Raw genomic sequence first — 13303 nt, forward strand, 5'->3', positions numbered from 1 at the left:
ACTGATAGAGAGACATTCATAGTAGTTTGCTCCCCCAGGTATTAATACATACTCTGAGTTAATAAGTAAAAAGTGATTTTATTAAATACAGAAAGTAGGATTTAAGTGGTTCCAAGTAGCAACAGACAGAACAAAGTAAGTCACCAAGCAAAATAAAATTAAAATGCACAAATCTATGTCTAATCAAACTGAATACAGATAATCTCACCCTCAGAGATGCTTCAGTAAGTTTTTTTTCCTCAGACTGGACACCTTCCAGGCCTGGACACCATTCTTTCCCCCGGTACAGCTCTTGTTCCAGCTCAGGTGGTAGCTAGGGGATTCTTCATGATGGCTCTCTCCTTAAGTCATCCTGGGGGGGTGGGGAGGGGCTCTCTCTTTAGCCAGCTGAAGACCAAATGGAAAGGAGTCTCCCAGGGGTTTAAATAGACTTTCTCTTGTGGGTGGAGACCCCCTCCTCACTCCTATGCAAAAGTCCAGCTCCAAGATGGAGTTTAGGAAGTCACCTGGGCACAGTCACATGTCCATGCATGACTCACAGTTTTTACAGGTAGCATCCATTGTTTACATGCTACCTTGAAACGTCCTCAGTAGACTTCTTATGTGGATTGGAGCATTCCAAAGATCCATTGTCCTTTAAGTGTTTCTTGATTAGATACTTAATTTCAGACATTCCTTTCTCCAGAAAACTGACCCAAGATGCTCTATGCTAAGGTTAATTTAGGAAATCAAGTCAGGACACATGCCACATTCATCAACTCTTTGTTACAAAAATGATACAATGCATTGCAGATAGGATTAATCCATTCAGTGGAATCATATTAAGGAAGTTAGGAGTTTAAGCAATTGACTTTCTGGAGTCCAATGTACAATTATGATTACATGATCCTCCATCAAGTGTTCATTCTCTCTAGACATGCACAAGAAAGCCCAAATGTATACTAGTAAATATTGTATATCTTTGTTTGACAAGCTTGATTATTCATACGTCATGGGGTACAGCCACTTTGCTTTCTACTGTTTGACATCCCTAAACAGTGAAGTAGTTTGCCAGGGGTAATAGGAGTGAGTTGAGTCGGGTAATGTACACTGCACTTTACAGCAGCTGCAACTTTTCGCACTCAGGGGTCGTGAAAACACCCCCCCCCCGAGTGCTGCAAGATCGCTGTAAAGCCTCAGTGTAATCAGGGCAGCAGCACTGGGAGCGCGGCTCCCAGCACTGCACGCTACACTCGTAGAGGATGTGGTTTACGTGCAGTGCTGGGAGAACTCTCTCCCAGCGCTGCCGCTCCGACCACACTCACACTTCAAAGCGTAGCCATATCCTCTGTCTCGTAGACTGGGAGTCCATGATGAAATCAACCAGCAACTGGGTTATTCTTTGTAGTCAAAGGCCTTACTGACTTTTCCACTACCCTTTCTTTGGGCGTAAACAATGGCTGCAGAATGCTATGCTAAGTAATTTCTTGAACAGAGATATATGAGTAGGTTTGAGCCATGCTGTGGGTAGGCTTGAAATATGGGGCTATTAGTTTCAAATCTGTGATTTGGATTAACCTGTGATCTGACACTATTGTTCAGATACTTGCCTTCAGAAGCAATTTAAGTGGCATGCTACCCATAATGTATTCTGTGTCATAAAGCTAACCCAGTGGCACTAAAAGCTAATCATCTGCTTGTATGTTCATGATAGAGTCAGGAATGCAATGACTGATTTAAAAACTAGACTCTGTTGAGTGTAACAATTGGTATAACTACTGTTCACTTTTAGCTTAGGAAAAGAACATTTAACCCAATAAGTACTTATGAAAATGATTTTCCCTTGGATCGTTTGTATCACACTTACCCATTTCCCACTTGCTTTTATGTGCCATGCTATTCTCTCTACTGCTTCTAAGGCCCTATCAAAAATTAATTTAATGTTTCTCTCCTTTCTAGGCCAGTCGGCTTGCCCTTAAGCTAACCGGAAGGGTTACTGTTGACTTTGAGTAAGGCTTGAGCAATTCTTGATACATCTACTAGGTGACTCTAACCTCATAAGAACGGCCATACTGGGTCAGACCAAAGGTCCATTAAGCCCAGTATCCTGTCCTCTGACAGTGACCAATGGCAGGTGCCCCAAAGGTAATGAACAGACAGGTTATCATCAAGTGATCCATGCCGTGTCGTTAGCAGCAGATATGTACATGATAAGAGTAAGGCTCCTTAGTGCAGGGCAGGGTCTTGGTGAGAAGTCCAGCCCCTCTGATACTCTAGCTAATGAGAAGCAGGAGGGAGGATACTGGGAATTGTACCTGGATCCTGCTGGGGCTGGGGGGCTCTATCTTGTATTTAGTCTCTGGCTAGTAGTTGTCTTTATAAATGTGAAGCTCAGTTCCCCCTAGCTGCTGGAAGGGAAGAGGAGCTTCCTCTCTCTTCCCTCCCCTCTCTCCTCTTCCCTCCCAGAGCCTCTTGCCTGTTGAGAGGGTGGAGGGTCTCACTAACTTCACCTCTCTAACAAAGTATCTTGGCTGCTGCATGGGGCAGAGGGTGTCTCTATTACTGTGCCTCTCCTCTCAGCCTTCTGGCTGCTGTAAGTGTGTGTTTGGAGACAGATTTTTGCTGTGTGCCTCCTAACTGTGTGCAAGTCTGGTATGTTGCCTTTCTCTGAGGATATGGCTACACTTGCCAATGTAGATAGAGTGCTGTGAGTTAAACCCGCCTTCGGAGAGCCGAGTAGGAAAAGCGCTGCAGTCTGTCCACTGACAGCTGCTTGCGCACTGGCATGGCCGCGTTTGCAGCACATGCAGTGGCATTGGGAGTGATGCATTATGGGAGCTATCCCACAGAGCACCTCTTCCCATTCTGGCGCTGTGGCTAGTGGGAAGGGTGTGGAGGCTGCGGGGCATTCTGGGTCCTGTCCCAATGTCTCGTGATGCATTGGTTCACATCCCAGCATTCCCTGTGCTTCTGTCCACATTTGATGCCATCTTTCAACATTTTTTTACTGCGCGCTCTGTCTTCCCTTTCAGTCTGCGAGAATGGAGCTTGAACTGCTGATGAATATGCTGATGAGTCTCGCCAGCACGTCATGTTTGGCAATCGAGTTATTCCTTAGGATCCAAAGTGACTGTGAGGGCTCGGACGATGATATTGACTTGAGTAACGCATATGACACGAGTTTGCTTGTGGCATTCACAGACACATTCACCACCGTGGAATGTTGCTTTTGGGCTCGGGGAAACAAGCACTGAGTGGTGGGATCACATCGTCCTGCAAGTCTGGGATGACAAGCAGTGACTGCAGAACTTTCGGATAAGAAAAGCCACTTTCATGGGACTGTGTGAGGAGCTCGCCTCCACCCTGCGGCTCAAGGACATGAGATTGAGAGCTGCCCTGATGGTGGAGAAGCAGGTGGCTATTGCAGTCTGGAAACTGGCAACTCCAGACAGCTACCAATTGGTTGCTAACCATTTTGGAGTGGGAAAGTCAACCGTTGGAATTGCAGGGCCATTAATCACATCCTGCTCAGAAGAAATGTGACTCTGGGTAACGTGCAGGACATTGTGGCTGGCTTTGCACAAATGGGTTTCCCTAACTGCGGAGGGGCGATAGATGGCACACACATTCCAATTCTGGCACCAGCCCACCTAGCCTCTGAGTACATTAATCGGAAGGGGTATTTCTCTAGGGTTCTCCAAGCACTTGTGGATCACCATGGGCATTTCATTGACATTAATGCAGGCTGGCCCAGAAAGGTGCATGACCTTTGTTCAGGAACCTGCAAGCTGGGACTTTTTTCCCAGACTAGAAGGTCATCCTAGGGGAAGTTGAAATGCCCGTTGTGATCCTTGGAGACCCTGCTTACCCAGGGCTGCCCCCCCGCTTACCCTTTAATGCCATGGCTCATGAACCCTACACAGGGAGCCTTGACAGCAGCAAGGAGTGGTTCAACAACAGGCTGAGCCAGTGCAGAATGACTGTGGAGTGTGCTTTTGGCCATTTTAAAGGGCCGCTGGCACTCTCTGTATGGGAAGCTGGACCTGGCCGATGACAGCATCCCGCGGTTATATCTGCATGCTGTACCCTCCATAACATTTGTGAAGGGAAGGGTGAAAGATTCACTCAGGCATGGAACTCGGAGGTTCAACACCTGGAGGCTGAATTTGAACAGCCAGAGAGCAGGGCTATTAGAGGGGCCCAGCGGGGCTGCAAGGATTAGGGATGCCTTGAGGGAGCAATTTGAGGCTGAAAGCCACCAGTAATGTCTGGTGCCCTGCACAGGAGTGAAGTGCAGTGGTTCAATGTTAGTAGGAATCTGTGTTTGCTACGCTGACTTGCAGTGCCTGTTGCTTTCCTGGGCTAAGGTATCTTTTACTTTTATGCTCCGGCAGGGCCTGAGCTCCGTCCCGCTCCAAGCTGTTCGGGAAGGGGGCGGGGCTGCGAGTTCCAGGCTGAGCTCAGCTCCCTCCATTCCCTCGCAGCTGCTTAGGAAACAGAACGGGCAAGGGGGTGGCGTGGGAGTGGTACACTCACAGATTTGCATGTGTCCTGTCTGGAGCGCTGTGCAATGACTGCTGCACTTCGGGATGCCTATACTGCATGGTGATGGGGGCTGAGTGCAGTGGGTAAGGGTCGTAGTTTTCAGGCCTGGGTGGTAAAGCTACAGAGGGCAGCTGGTGGCAGTAAGAACCCGGATGTTGGGGAAAGTGGTTGGAGGTGACATGGGGGCACAAGGGAAAGAGTTTTGGGACAAGGGCTGCAGGGAGGGCGGGTGCGGTAGTGCTCTGCCTACATGGCTACAGGTGCCTGGATAGAGTCTGCCTGGCGCTCCATTATGCTTATCAGCCGCTCTGTGCTTTTTTGCCAGAGCACCGTGCTTTTATGCCGGCGCTCCTCATTCTGCTAGTGGCACCTCATTTCACTCTCCCGCCACTCGTGCACTTTTTGATTTTCATTACTTCAGTGCTGCATTACTTTATGCAACATGTCTGTCTTGCTTCTACGTGGCCTCTTTCTGATTCTTTGAAGTCTTTTGGACGGTGGTAACACGGACGGCTGAGATCTCAAGGTTACATCTATAAAGGCAAAATGCAACACTTAACAGAGGCAGCATTGTTCACACCAGACAGAGCAATGATTCCCCCATACTTAAGGGCAAGCACAGGCTACACAATAGCATAATTTGCCCATCCCAAAGCAAGCGCACACAAACCCACGGGAGCCCCAAAATGGTGAGTAAGCACAGGGTCAGGCGTGACTGATAGTTTCATGTCTGTACTGTCCTCTGGGTTTCGTTTCACGGCTGTACTGTCTTTTGGGTTTCTGTGCCATGGGGAGAGCCAACAGCGGCAGGGGGCCCCTATACTGAACACCCTCCCACTTTTTTCACAGAAGTTCATCCTGGAAGATACCTTGCTGCTGAGGGTGACCTGGGAAGCAAGGGAGGGTCTTCTGCTACAATGCGGCTTCCGCCCTGGCGCATGTGCAGCTTGCCTGTGTGCAGTAATGGTCCCCCAGCCCCTCACAGCACAGTGGTGCGGACAGATTAGCTTTACTGGGACAAGAACCACAGTGGCTCTCCCGAGAAACCTGCGCAAGCGCATTGCCCAAGTTCTGGATGAGACCTTGAAGAGATCACTAAGGCCAAGTACCACGATATGTGAGAGCCCATCAGCGCCCTATCTAGGCATGCATGCAGCCCTAATCCTCCTTGCCCCAAGAACCCACACTGAATAACTTCCTTCCCAAAATAAAAGCTGCTTACCGGGAACCTCCTCTGGTGTTTGTCCTTCCCCAAGCACTGGCCGCTGCAGCTGGCCACCTTCCTCCTGGCTTGAGAACAACTCCTGGCTGCATGCATCTAGGGATTCTGGAGTGCCTTCCTCCACCTCAGCACACTTACTCCCCCTCGCTGCTGCTCCTCTTTCTACCTTGTTGAACTGAGCTCTGAAGTGTCCGTGGTGGTACTTGAAGTGGAAGTGGGGTCACCCTCCAAGTATCGTGTCCAGCTCTTTGTAGAAATGGCAGGTTGCGGGGATAGCACCGGAGCGGTGTTTGCCTCGTGAGCTTTGTGTTAGGCATTCTGCAGCTCCTTCACTTTAATCCTGCACTACAGTGTGTCCCGGTCATGGCCCCTTTCTATCATGGCCGTTGATATCTGCTCGAAGGTATTGTAATTCCTATGGCTGGAGCGCAGTTGGGACTGGACAGCCTCCTCCCTCCAAACACTGATGAGGTCCAGCACCTCGCCATTGCTCCATACTGGGAATTGCCTGGTGCATGGAGGCATGGTCAACCGAAAAGATTGGCTGAGAGCACTCCACGCCTGGCTGAGCAAACAGGAAGGGGATTTTCAAAATTCCCAGAGAATTTAAAGGGCGGGTCTGATGGTTGGTCACCTGAGGGCAAGGCAGTAGAGTTCAAAGTGATGACCAGAGTGGCTAGAATAGGCATTGTGGGACACTTCTGGAGGCCGATCAGAGCGCATTAACAGGACGGGTTGTCCACACTGGCGCCACGGTGCTCCAGCGGGCGCACAGCAAACGTTATTCCACTTGCCGAGGCGGAGTACCAGGATCGCTCTACCTGTGGAGTCAGAGTGCTCTACGTGCCTTGCCAGTGTAGACGGGGAGTGAGCTAGTGCATATGGGACTCCTTTATTGCGCACTAACTTGCAAGCGGAGCCAAATCCTGAATCATTCCACTGTGGAGAGTATGAAGTTGACACAATTGTATCCGGACCCAGGGTTCTGGTACTAAAACTGATCAGTCTCATTAATTTCACTCTCATGCTGCTTAGCTATATCAGGAACAGAGGCACTAGCTCTGTCTGCAGGCTCAAGAAGACAGTACTGTATGTACAATCTACATTTGTGTCTGCAAGGTTATTTCCCTGCAAGGACTCCAGCAATAGGGAAAAGCTCTGGTGAGGGGGAACCTTTCCCCACTGCTTCCCTCCTCTTCCAAAACCTTTCATTAACATGTGTAGCTACACACTGTATTAGGGACATAGCTTGTTTTTCTTGGCAGCATATAGCTGAATACCTTACAAGCTACCGGAAGTGGTATGTAGTGTAGATGTAGCCACAGTGAGTAATACTCTGAAAGTAGCCCTGTTGATTTTAATGGAACTACTTGTGGAGTAAGATACTACTCAGTATGTGCAAGGGTGGCAAAATCTGGCCTTATGAATGGATAACTTTAGAAATGTACTGCGATAAAGGACTGTCATCTAGTTGGCTGAAGCAAAAGGCTGAGAACCAGATTGTGGTTTTTAGTCCAGCGAGGCCTGTGGCACTTTCACTTTGGGCAAGTCACTTGATCACCTTGTGCCTCAATCAGTCAAGCTGGAAAATTGGATGCAGAGCAGGAATTGCTTTGCAGAACCGGACTTAGCCAAAGATCAGGTGCAGTCATGCATAAGTTCAAAGAAACCTCTTCTATTTGTACTGGTTACTCTTTTTACAGGATTTTCAGACTTGTTAGCTAAACCAACAGTGCATGGTTTCCTGAATTGAAGGTAATAGTTGGTTAATTTCAATTGCAGTGTCATAGGGAAATATTTTTTTTACTTGGGCCATTGTTCTTAGTTGCTCAATCTTTGTTCAGTCACTGTTTGCTTGTAGGTGTTGCCAATACAAATTGTTTTTCAGTCCTTAGTGTGGCACTTCTTTGAAAAGAATCTCTCTAACAAAGGCATTGTGGGGGTTTCTGTTACTTATGGTATCAGATCACTTACTCAGATTGAGTGAAAATATGGCTTTCTAACTGCAATTGCTTACCCTGCACTGTGAAGCTGAGCCGTTTCTGGCTCATGCATCATCAGTTATAAAGTTCCAACTAAGTTGGAACTCGGTTAATAAATCTGAGTCAGACAAATCCAGGTTACTCTCCTATAGCTGGTGGCTCTGTTGTGCTTTCAGGAGTAAAAATCTTATTTTTTGTCAGAGTAAGCTAATGTGACTTGGAATTCGCACAGGAACAGACCTTGTGTGTGTGACTTGTTTGATGATGTATGTTTCAATTTCTGCTTGGTGCATTTGTGTGAGGGTTTTAAAAATATTAGTAAAGTTGATCTCCTTTAGAATACCTCTACTCTGAAGTTTTCTGTCACAAAGATCTGTATTCTCAGCTTTTAATTAGCTTCTAGTATGATACAAAAAAAAATTAAAATGAGGTTTTGAAGAGCTCATGATGTAATGTGTTCCAAATTTGCAACTGAATTAAAAATTTGTCCATAAATCTCACTTTTATTAACAGGAATTTCTAAGGGGTTATTTAAAGAGAGCAGCATTTGAAGTACATCAGAGAGGGAATGCTGTGGGGGTTTTAAGTCTTTTTTTTTTTTTCATTTGCACTTAAATATTCTGTTTTTCTTTGCTTTGTAACATATTTGCCTTTCTCTCCCCCTCCGCCCCCCCCCAATCCTCCTTTCTAGCCACTGATGATATCGTAAAGGTTGAAGTCTGGGACGTAGTTGACAAAGGTAAAGACTTACTGTTTCCTTTCTAATGCTACTTAGTTCCTTTTTTAAAACTTAAATTAGAAGAATTTATGTGAAATTTAGAAACTTTTTGCTTTCCTTCCTTTGGTAGAAATGTTTGTGTTAATTTCCGGAGGTAACCTGACAGGGCTGGGAATTCTCCCTGGGAGACAGACCAGGCCTCACAGACAGCCCCCCAACCTAAAGCAAATACACTCACCAGCAACCACACAACAAAAACACTAAGCCAGGAACCTGTCCTTGCATCCAGCATTTGTAATGGTGTTAAATATATTAAAAAGTGTTTTTAATTTATACGGAGGGTCGCACTCAGAGGCTTGTTATTTGAAAGGGATCACCAGTACAAAAGTTTGAGAACTACTGTCCTATTGGGATCCAGGTACAGGAGAGTGATAGAAGGCAGATATATTAGCCTCAGATTAAGCAGTCAGGAACTTGCTGGAACCAATTAAGGCAGGTAGGCTAATTAGGACACCTGGAGCCAATTAAGAATCTGCTACACTCCATTAAGCCAGGCAGGCTAATCAGAGCACCTGATTTAAAAACGGCCTCACTGCAGTCGGTGAGGGGCATGCGAGGAGATGGGAGCAAGAGGTAAGCATGAAGCTGAGTGAATAGGCATGCTGCTGGAGGACTGAGAAGTACAAGTGTTATCAGACATCAGGAGGAAGGTCCAGTGGTGAGGACAAAGAAGGTGTTGGGGAGGCCATGGGGAAATAGCTCAGGGAGTTGTAGCTGTCACACAGCTGTTACAGGAGACACGAAAGACAGCTGCAATCCACAGAGCCCTGGGCTGGAACCCGGAGTAGAGGTTCCCCCCTAATTCCCTGTACTCCCCAGCTCCATATTTGATACAAGAGGAGTTGACCTGGACTGTGGATCCCACCAGAGGGGAAGGTCTCTGGCCTGTCCTCCGACCCATTATGTGGGCCAGCAGAGACTGCAGGGATTGTTCTCCTCCTTTTCCCCATGCTGGCCAGTGATGAGGTTAGCCAAGTGAACTGCAGGTTTGTGCCACTAACAAAAGGAGCCAAGCTGAGGACTGCTGAAAACCTCTGAGGCGACAAATCCGCCAGGAAGTGCAGAACCCACCAAGGCAGAGGAGGAAATTTGTCACATGAGGTAATGCTGGTTTAACCTCTGGGCAGTAGGAGGTAGGAACATCATAGGTACCGTCTCTCCGCCTAGGAAAAAATGCCCTTCTCTCAGTACACCACATAATGCCAAATGACTCCTTTTAAATACAGTCCTTTGGGGCCCTTAACATGGCCAGCGTAGCAGCTTTGATATGGGAGCTAATTGCTTTTGTGTCACATTGGATACATAAACCTGCCTCTTAGTTTTGAGCTGCACAATTGCAAATAGACGCTAACAATGCATTGGAGGATTCCATGCCATTTGATTCCTGCAACTGAGGCATATGTTCCCCACACTCAAAAGAACAATACAGCAAGGTGCTGTCATCCCTATGGGGCAGAGTTACAGTGTAAGAAGCAGTTTCTTAATTGAGCATTTCCTGCTTTCTGAGAGTTCCTGTAAGGGCTTTTCTACATGGGGAAATACCTAGAATAGCTAGATTAAGCTCAACCACGCAAAAGCAGTCTTAGTGCAGAATAAGAGTATCCATGCTAGGAGCCAGTATAGAATAGCTTTTGTGTGTTAAATTCACACTGGCTGATTTTGCAATAGTGTCCATGTGTAGGCAAGCCCTAATGTTCACATTCCTCTCAGGATATGTGCAAAAGTTTTAACAGCTTTTTTAAAAGTGAATATTGAGCGAGTGTAAAGCGATGAATTCCTGTAAGGATGTTTGTATATTATCCAAGACAGAAAGAGGCTGAGGTTTTTGGGTTTTTTGGTATACAAAAATTGTATTTTGGCAGTACTCTCTAACTTCTGTGACCTTCCTCAATAAGAAGACTGTTTGGCCAAAGGCTAATCTAGATGAGTCAGTGTACTGAAGGACTGGTTTTTTGGTACAGATGCTCCCCGACTTGTGCTCCGGAACACTTTGCGTAACTCAAAATATGCATAAGTCAGAAACGTATACCCAACTATTACACCAAAACCAAAAAAACTATTTCTAGTTTACGGAACTTTTTCCGTAAGTGCGGATTTGCTCAAGTCAGGTTTGCATAAGCCGGGGGGCATCGGTAGTACACTTTCTAATTTTTTGTCCAGTCGAATTCTGAAATGTGTCAGGTGCTGTGTCTTCCCTTCTCTTGTGAGATGATTCCACAGCCCAATAGATCTTAGACTTTGACTACACTACAGAATTATATCAACGCAAATTAGGTTGTCTTACAGCCACCACAGTAATTCTGTGGTTTTTGATGTCTGCACTACCCTCCCTCCGCAGGTGAAGCGCAGAGCTGGCTTTATGACCCACGGCGCCCGATTGGAATACCTGGCGGAACTGGGGGAATTGGCCTAAAACTGGCCATGGTGATGCGTGTCCTCACCAGGAATACTTGCAGCAACTTAAGTGGGGCAGTGTGGGGGCTGTCAGCCCCCCCGTGGGTATCACCACTGCAACCCCCCCCCCACCCGCTGCCACGGGGCTCACTGCTGGAGCCAACCTTCCACCCCACAGCCACCCTGAGCTATTCCTGTGTCAACTTAACTCTGTAGTGTAGACCAGGCCTTATTGTTAAGCTTTTCCTGCCCTATCACTTACATTTATTAGGCATAAAATGGCATATGGATGGGGTTCTTCATCTGTTCTGCATTTTAATTTAATTTTAAATGAAGTTTCTTAAACATTTTAAAAACCTTATTTACTTTACATACAACAATAATTTAGTTATATATTATAGACTTATAGAAAGAGATCTTCTAAAAACATTAAAATGTATTACTGGCATGCGAAACCTTAAATCAGAGTGTGAATAAATGAAGACTCGGCACACCGCTTCTGAAAGGTTGCTGACCCCTGTTCTAGAGTGTGTTCAGACCTTTGGATTGGTGCATCTTATAAATTGCTATAAGATTCCCTTTGCGCAGTCTCTTCCTGGCCTTCCCTTCACATATTTCATATTTCTCCTTCCCCATCTCCCCACCACAATCATCCTTTAGGGTTTAGGCAAGTTGCATGGTTTTACCTTTTTTTTCTTTCCTCAGGAGTCTCTCATTTGCCCCTAATTATTTTGGTGGTTAAATTCACTTACAGCAGTTCAAACCAAAGCACCTAATGGATTCTCTGAAACCACATTTAAAGCATTCATAATACTGTTTGCTTCAGGTTTACGCAACAGCACTGAGCTCTCAGTCTTTCCTGGGAAGGTTGCATGCTGAAATCTTTGCCTTTTTGCAGTTGGCTATATTGTGCAATTCAGTTGTCAGGTATTGTTGCACTGTGCTTCTCCAGTGCAAGCAAGAACAAAAGGTGGAACAGTCAGAGCCTCTTCTCTTTCTTTACAGAGAGCAGGCCCCAGGCTTTGTTCTTTCACTCATTTTTGGTTGTTTGCCAGAAGGGCTGCAGTAGGCTTTCCTTCTATTGATAGTATTTCCCCTCAAGGCTGGCTGACTCCCCCTCTACCAAGCTTATAGAAAGAAATGGGTCTCCTTTAAATGTAGGATGCGAAACACTGTATCCTGTCCAAGGACAAACCTGCTACTGGGAAATCACCATCAAACACGCATAGTCTACTGAGTCTGTGTCTTCACTAGAAATGCTCCGGCTGTGCAGCTTAGTGCCTCAGTGTAGACACTCACTTCAGCAATGGGAAGGGTTTTCCTGTCACCTTCCTAAGAGGTGGTAGCTAGGTCCCCTTGACTCAGTGCTGTCTACACCAGGGGTTAGGTTGGCTTAACTATATTACTTTATCTCTCCTTTCTAAGGAAAATGCAAAAAACGTGGAGATGGTTTGAAACTGGAGAACGACCCTCAGGAGGTGAGCCACCTTTGAAATACCAGTATGTCTCCCTGTTGTTCTTGATAAGTGATTGCATGTTGTCAGCTGTCAATCTCTTGTGTAAAAGTTCGGATGTAGTTTGCACTCATATCTGCAGTCAGTGTGATCAGCTGACAGATTGGCCACAACTTGCGTCCAGTCTGAGGCACTAGGCTGCGCCAGCTTTTTTTTTTTTTTTTTTTTTGTTCCAGTGCATTTGCACTGAGAGTCTGACTCACTGCAGCGATTCAGGCAGTTTCCACCCTCCCTTTGGGGTGAAATTCCTCCATTGTTCACTGTGTGGCATTGTATCTGTTAGGTGATGAGGACAAGAGGGAGATAGAACCAGCACTGGAAGACCAAGGTTCCTTTCCAGGGCTTGTCTTTGACTCACTGTGTGATCTGAGGCAAATCACTTAATGTGATGCCTTTAGCTATCATCTGTACAATAGGGAAAATGATCACACGCCTTTTTAAAGCATTTTTGAAATCTGCAGGTGGAAAGGGAAGTATCACTGCCAAATATTGTAATGGAAGCAGACTGAAGGGACCGTATGCCCTCTTCACAGCAGCTTTGCTGTTGTGCACGACATGTATAACCATGAAGACAGAACATGTGATGCCTGCCTCCCCAGACAGCATTTTGATCCCAGATGCACTTTCAGAGCTTCTTTCACAAAAATCCCATTGTGTTCCCCTTTCAGGAAAGGCTGGTTTGAAGTCTGCTCACTTATTCTCTTGTAATTCTTTAAATGCTTCGTTGCTCTTGGTCACATGATGGTGCCCTGCAGGGCCCAGTGAATTGGAAGTATCCCACTTTATGCTCTTTAACCATTCTGTTGAAATCAGTGGGCCGATATGGGTGGTGTATAGAAGGGGTTAATTTGTTCCCAATCTAGTGACTTCCCTGCTAGCATACAGATGA

The 13303-nt window shown here is 46.4% G+C and overlaps 1 protein-coding gene across 6 annotated transcripts in view; it reads left to right on the forward strand.

The window, feature by feature from the left end:
• The window catches only part of RABL6 (RAB, member RAS oncogene family like 6), a 108556-nt gene that overhangs the window by 25463 nt on the left and 69790 nt on the right, over positions 1 to 13303 (forward strand). For all 6 annotated transcript variants that reach the window (XM_075060519.1, XM_032770798.2, XM_032770796.2 and 3 more), the window contains 2 exons: positions 8420 to 8467; positions 12326 to 12378. In XM_075060519.1, the coding sequence (XP_074916620.1) occupies positions 8420 to 8467; positions 12326 to 12378 (101 nt within the window). The remainder of the gene's footprint in view (positions 1 to 8419; positions 8468 to 12325; positions 12379 to 13303) is intronic.

Source organism: Chelonoidis abingdonii, chromosome 24 (assembly GCF_003597395.2).
Source record: "Chelonoidis abingdonii isolate Lonesome George chromosome 24, CheloAbing_2.0, whole genome shotgun sequence".
Lineage (NCBI taxonomy): Eukaryota > Metazoa > Chordata > Testudines > Testudinidae > Chelonoidis > Chelonoidis abingdonii.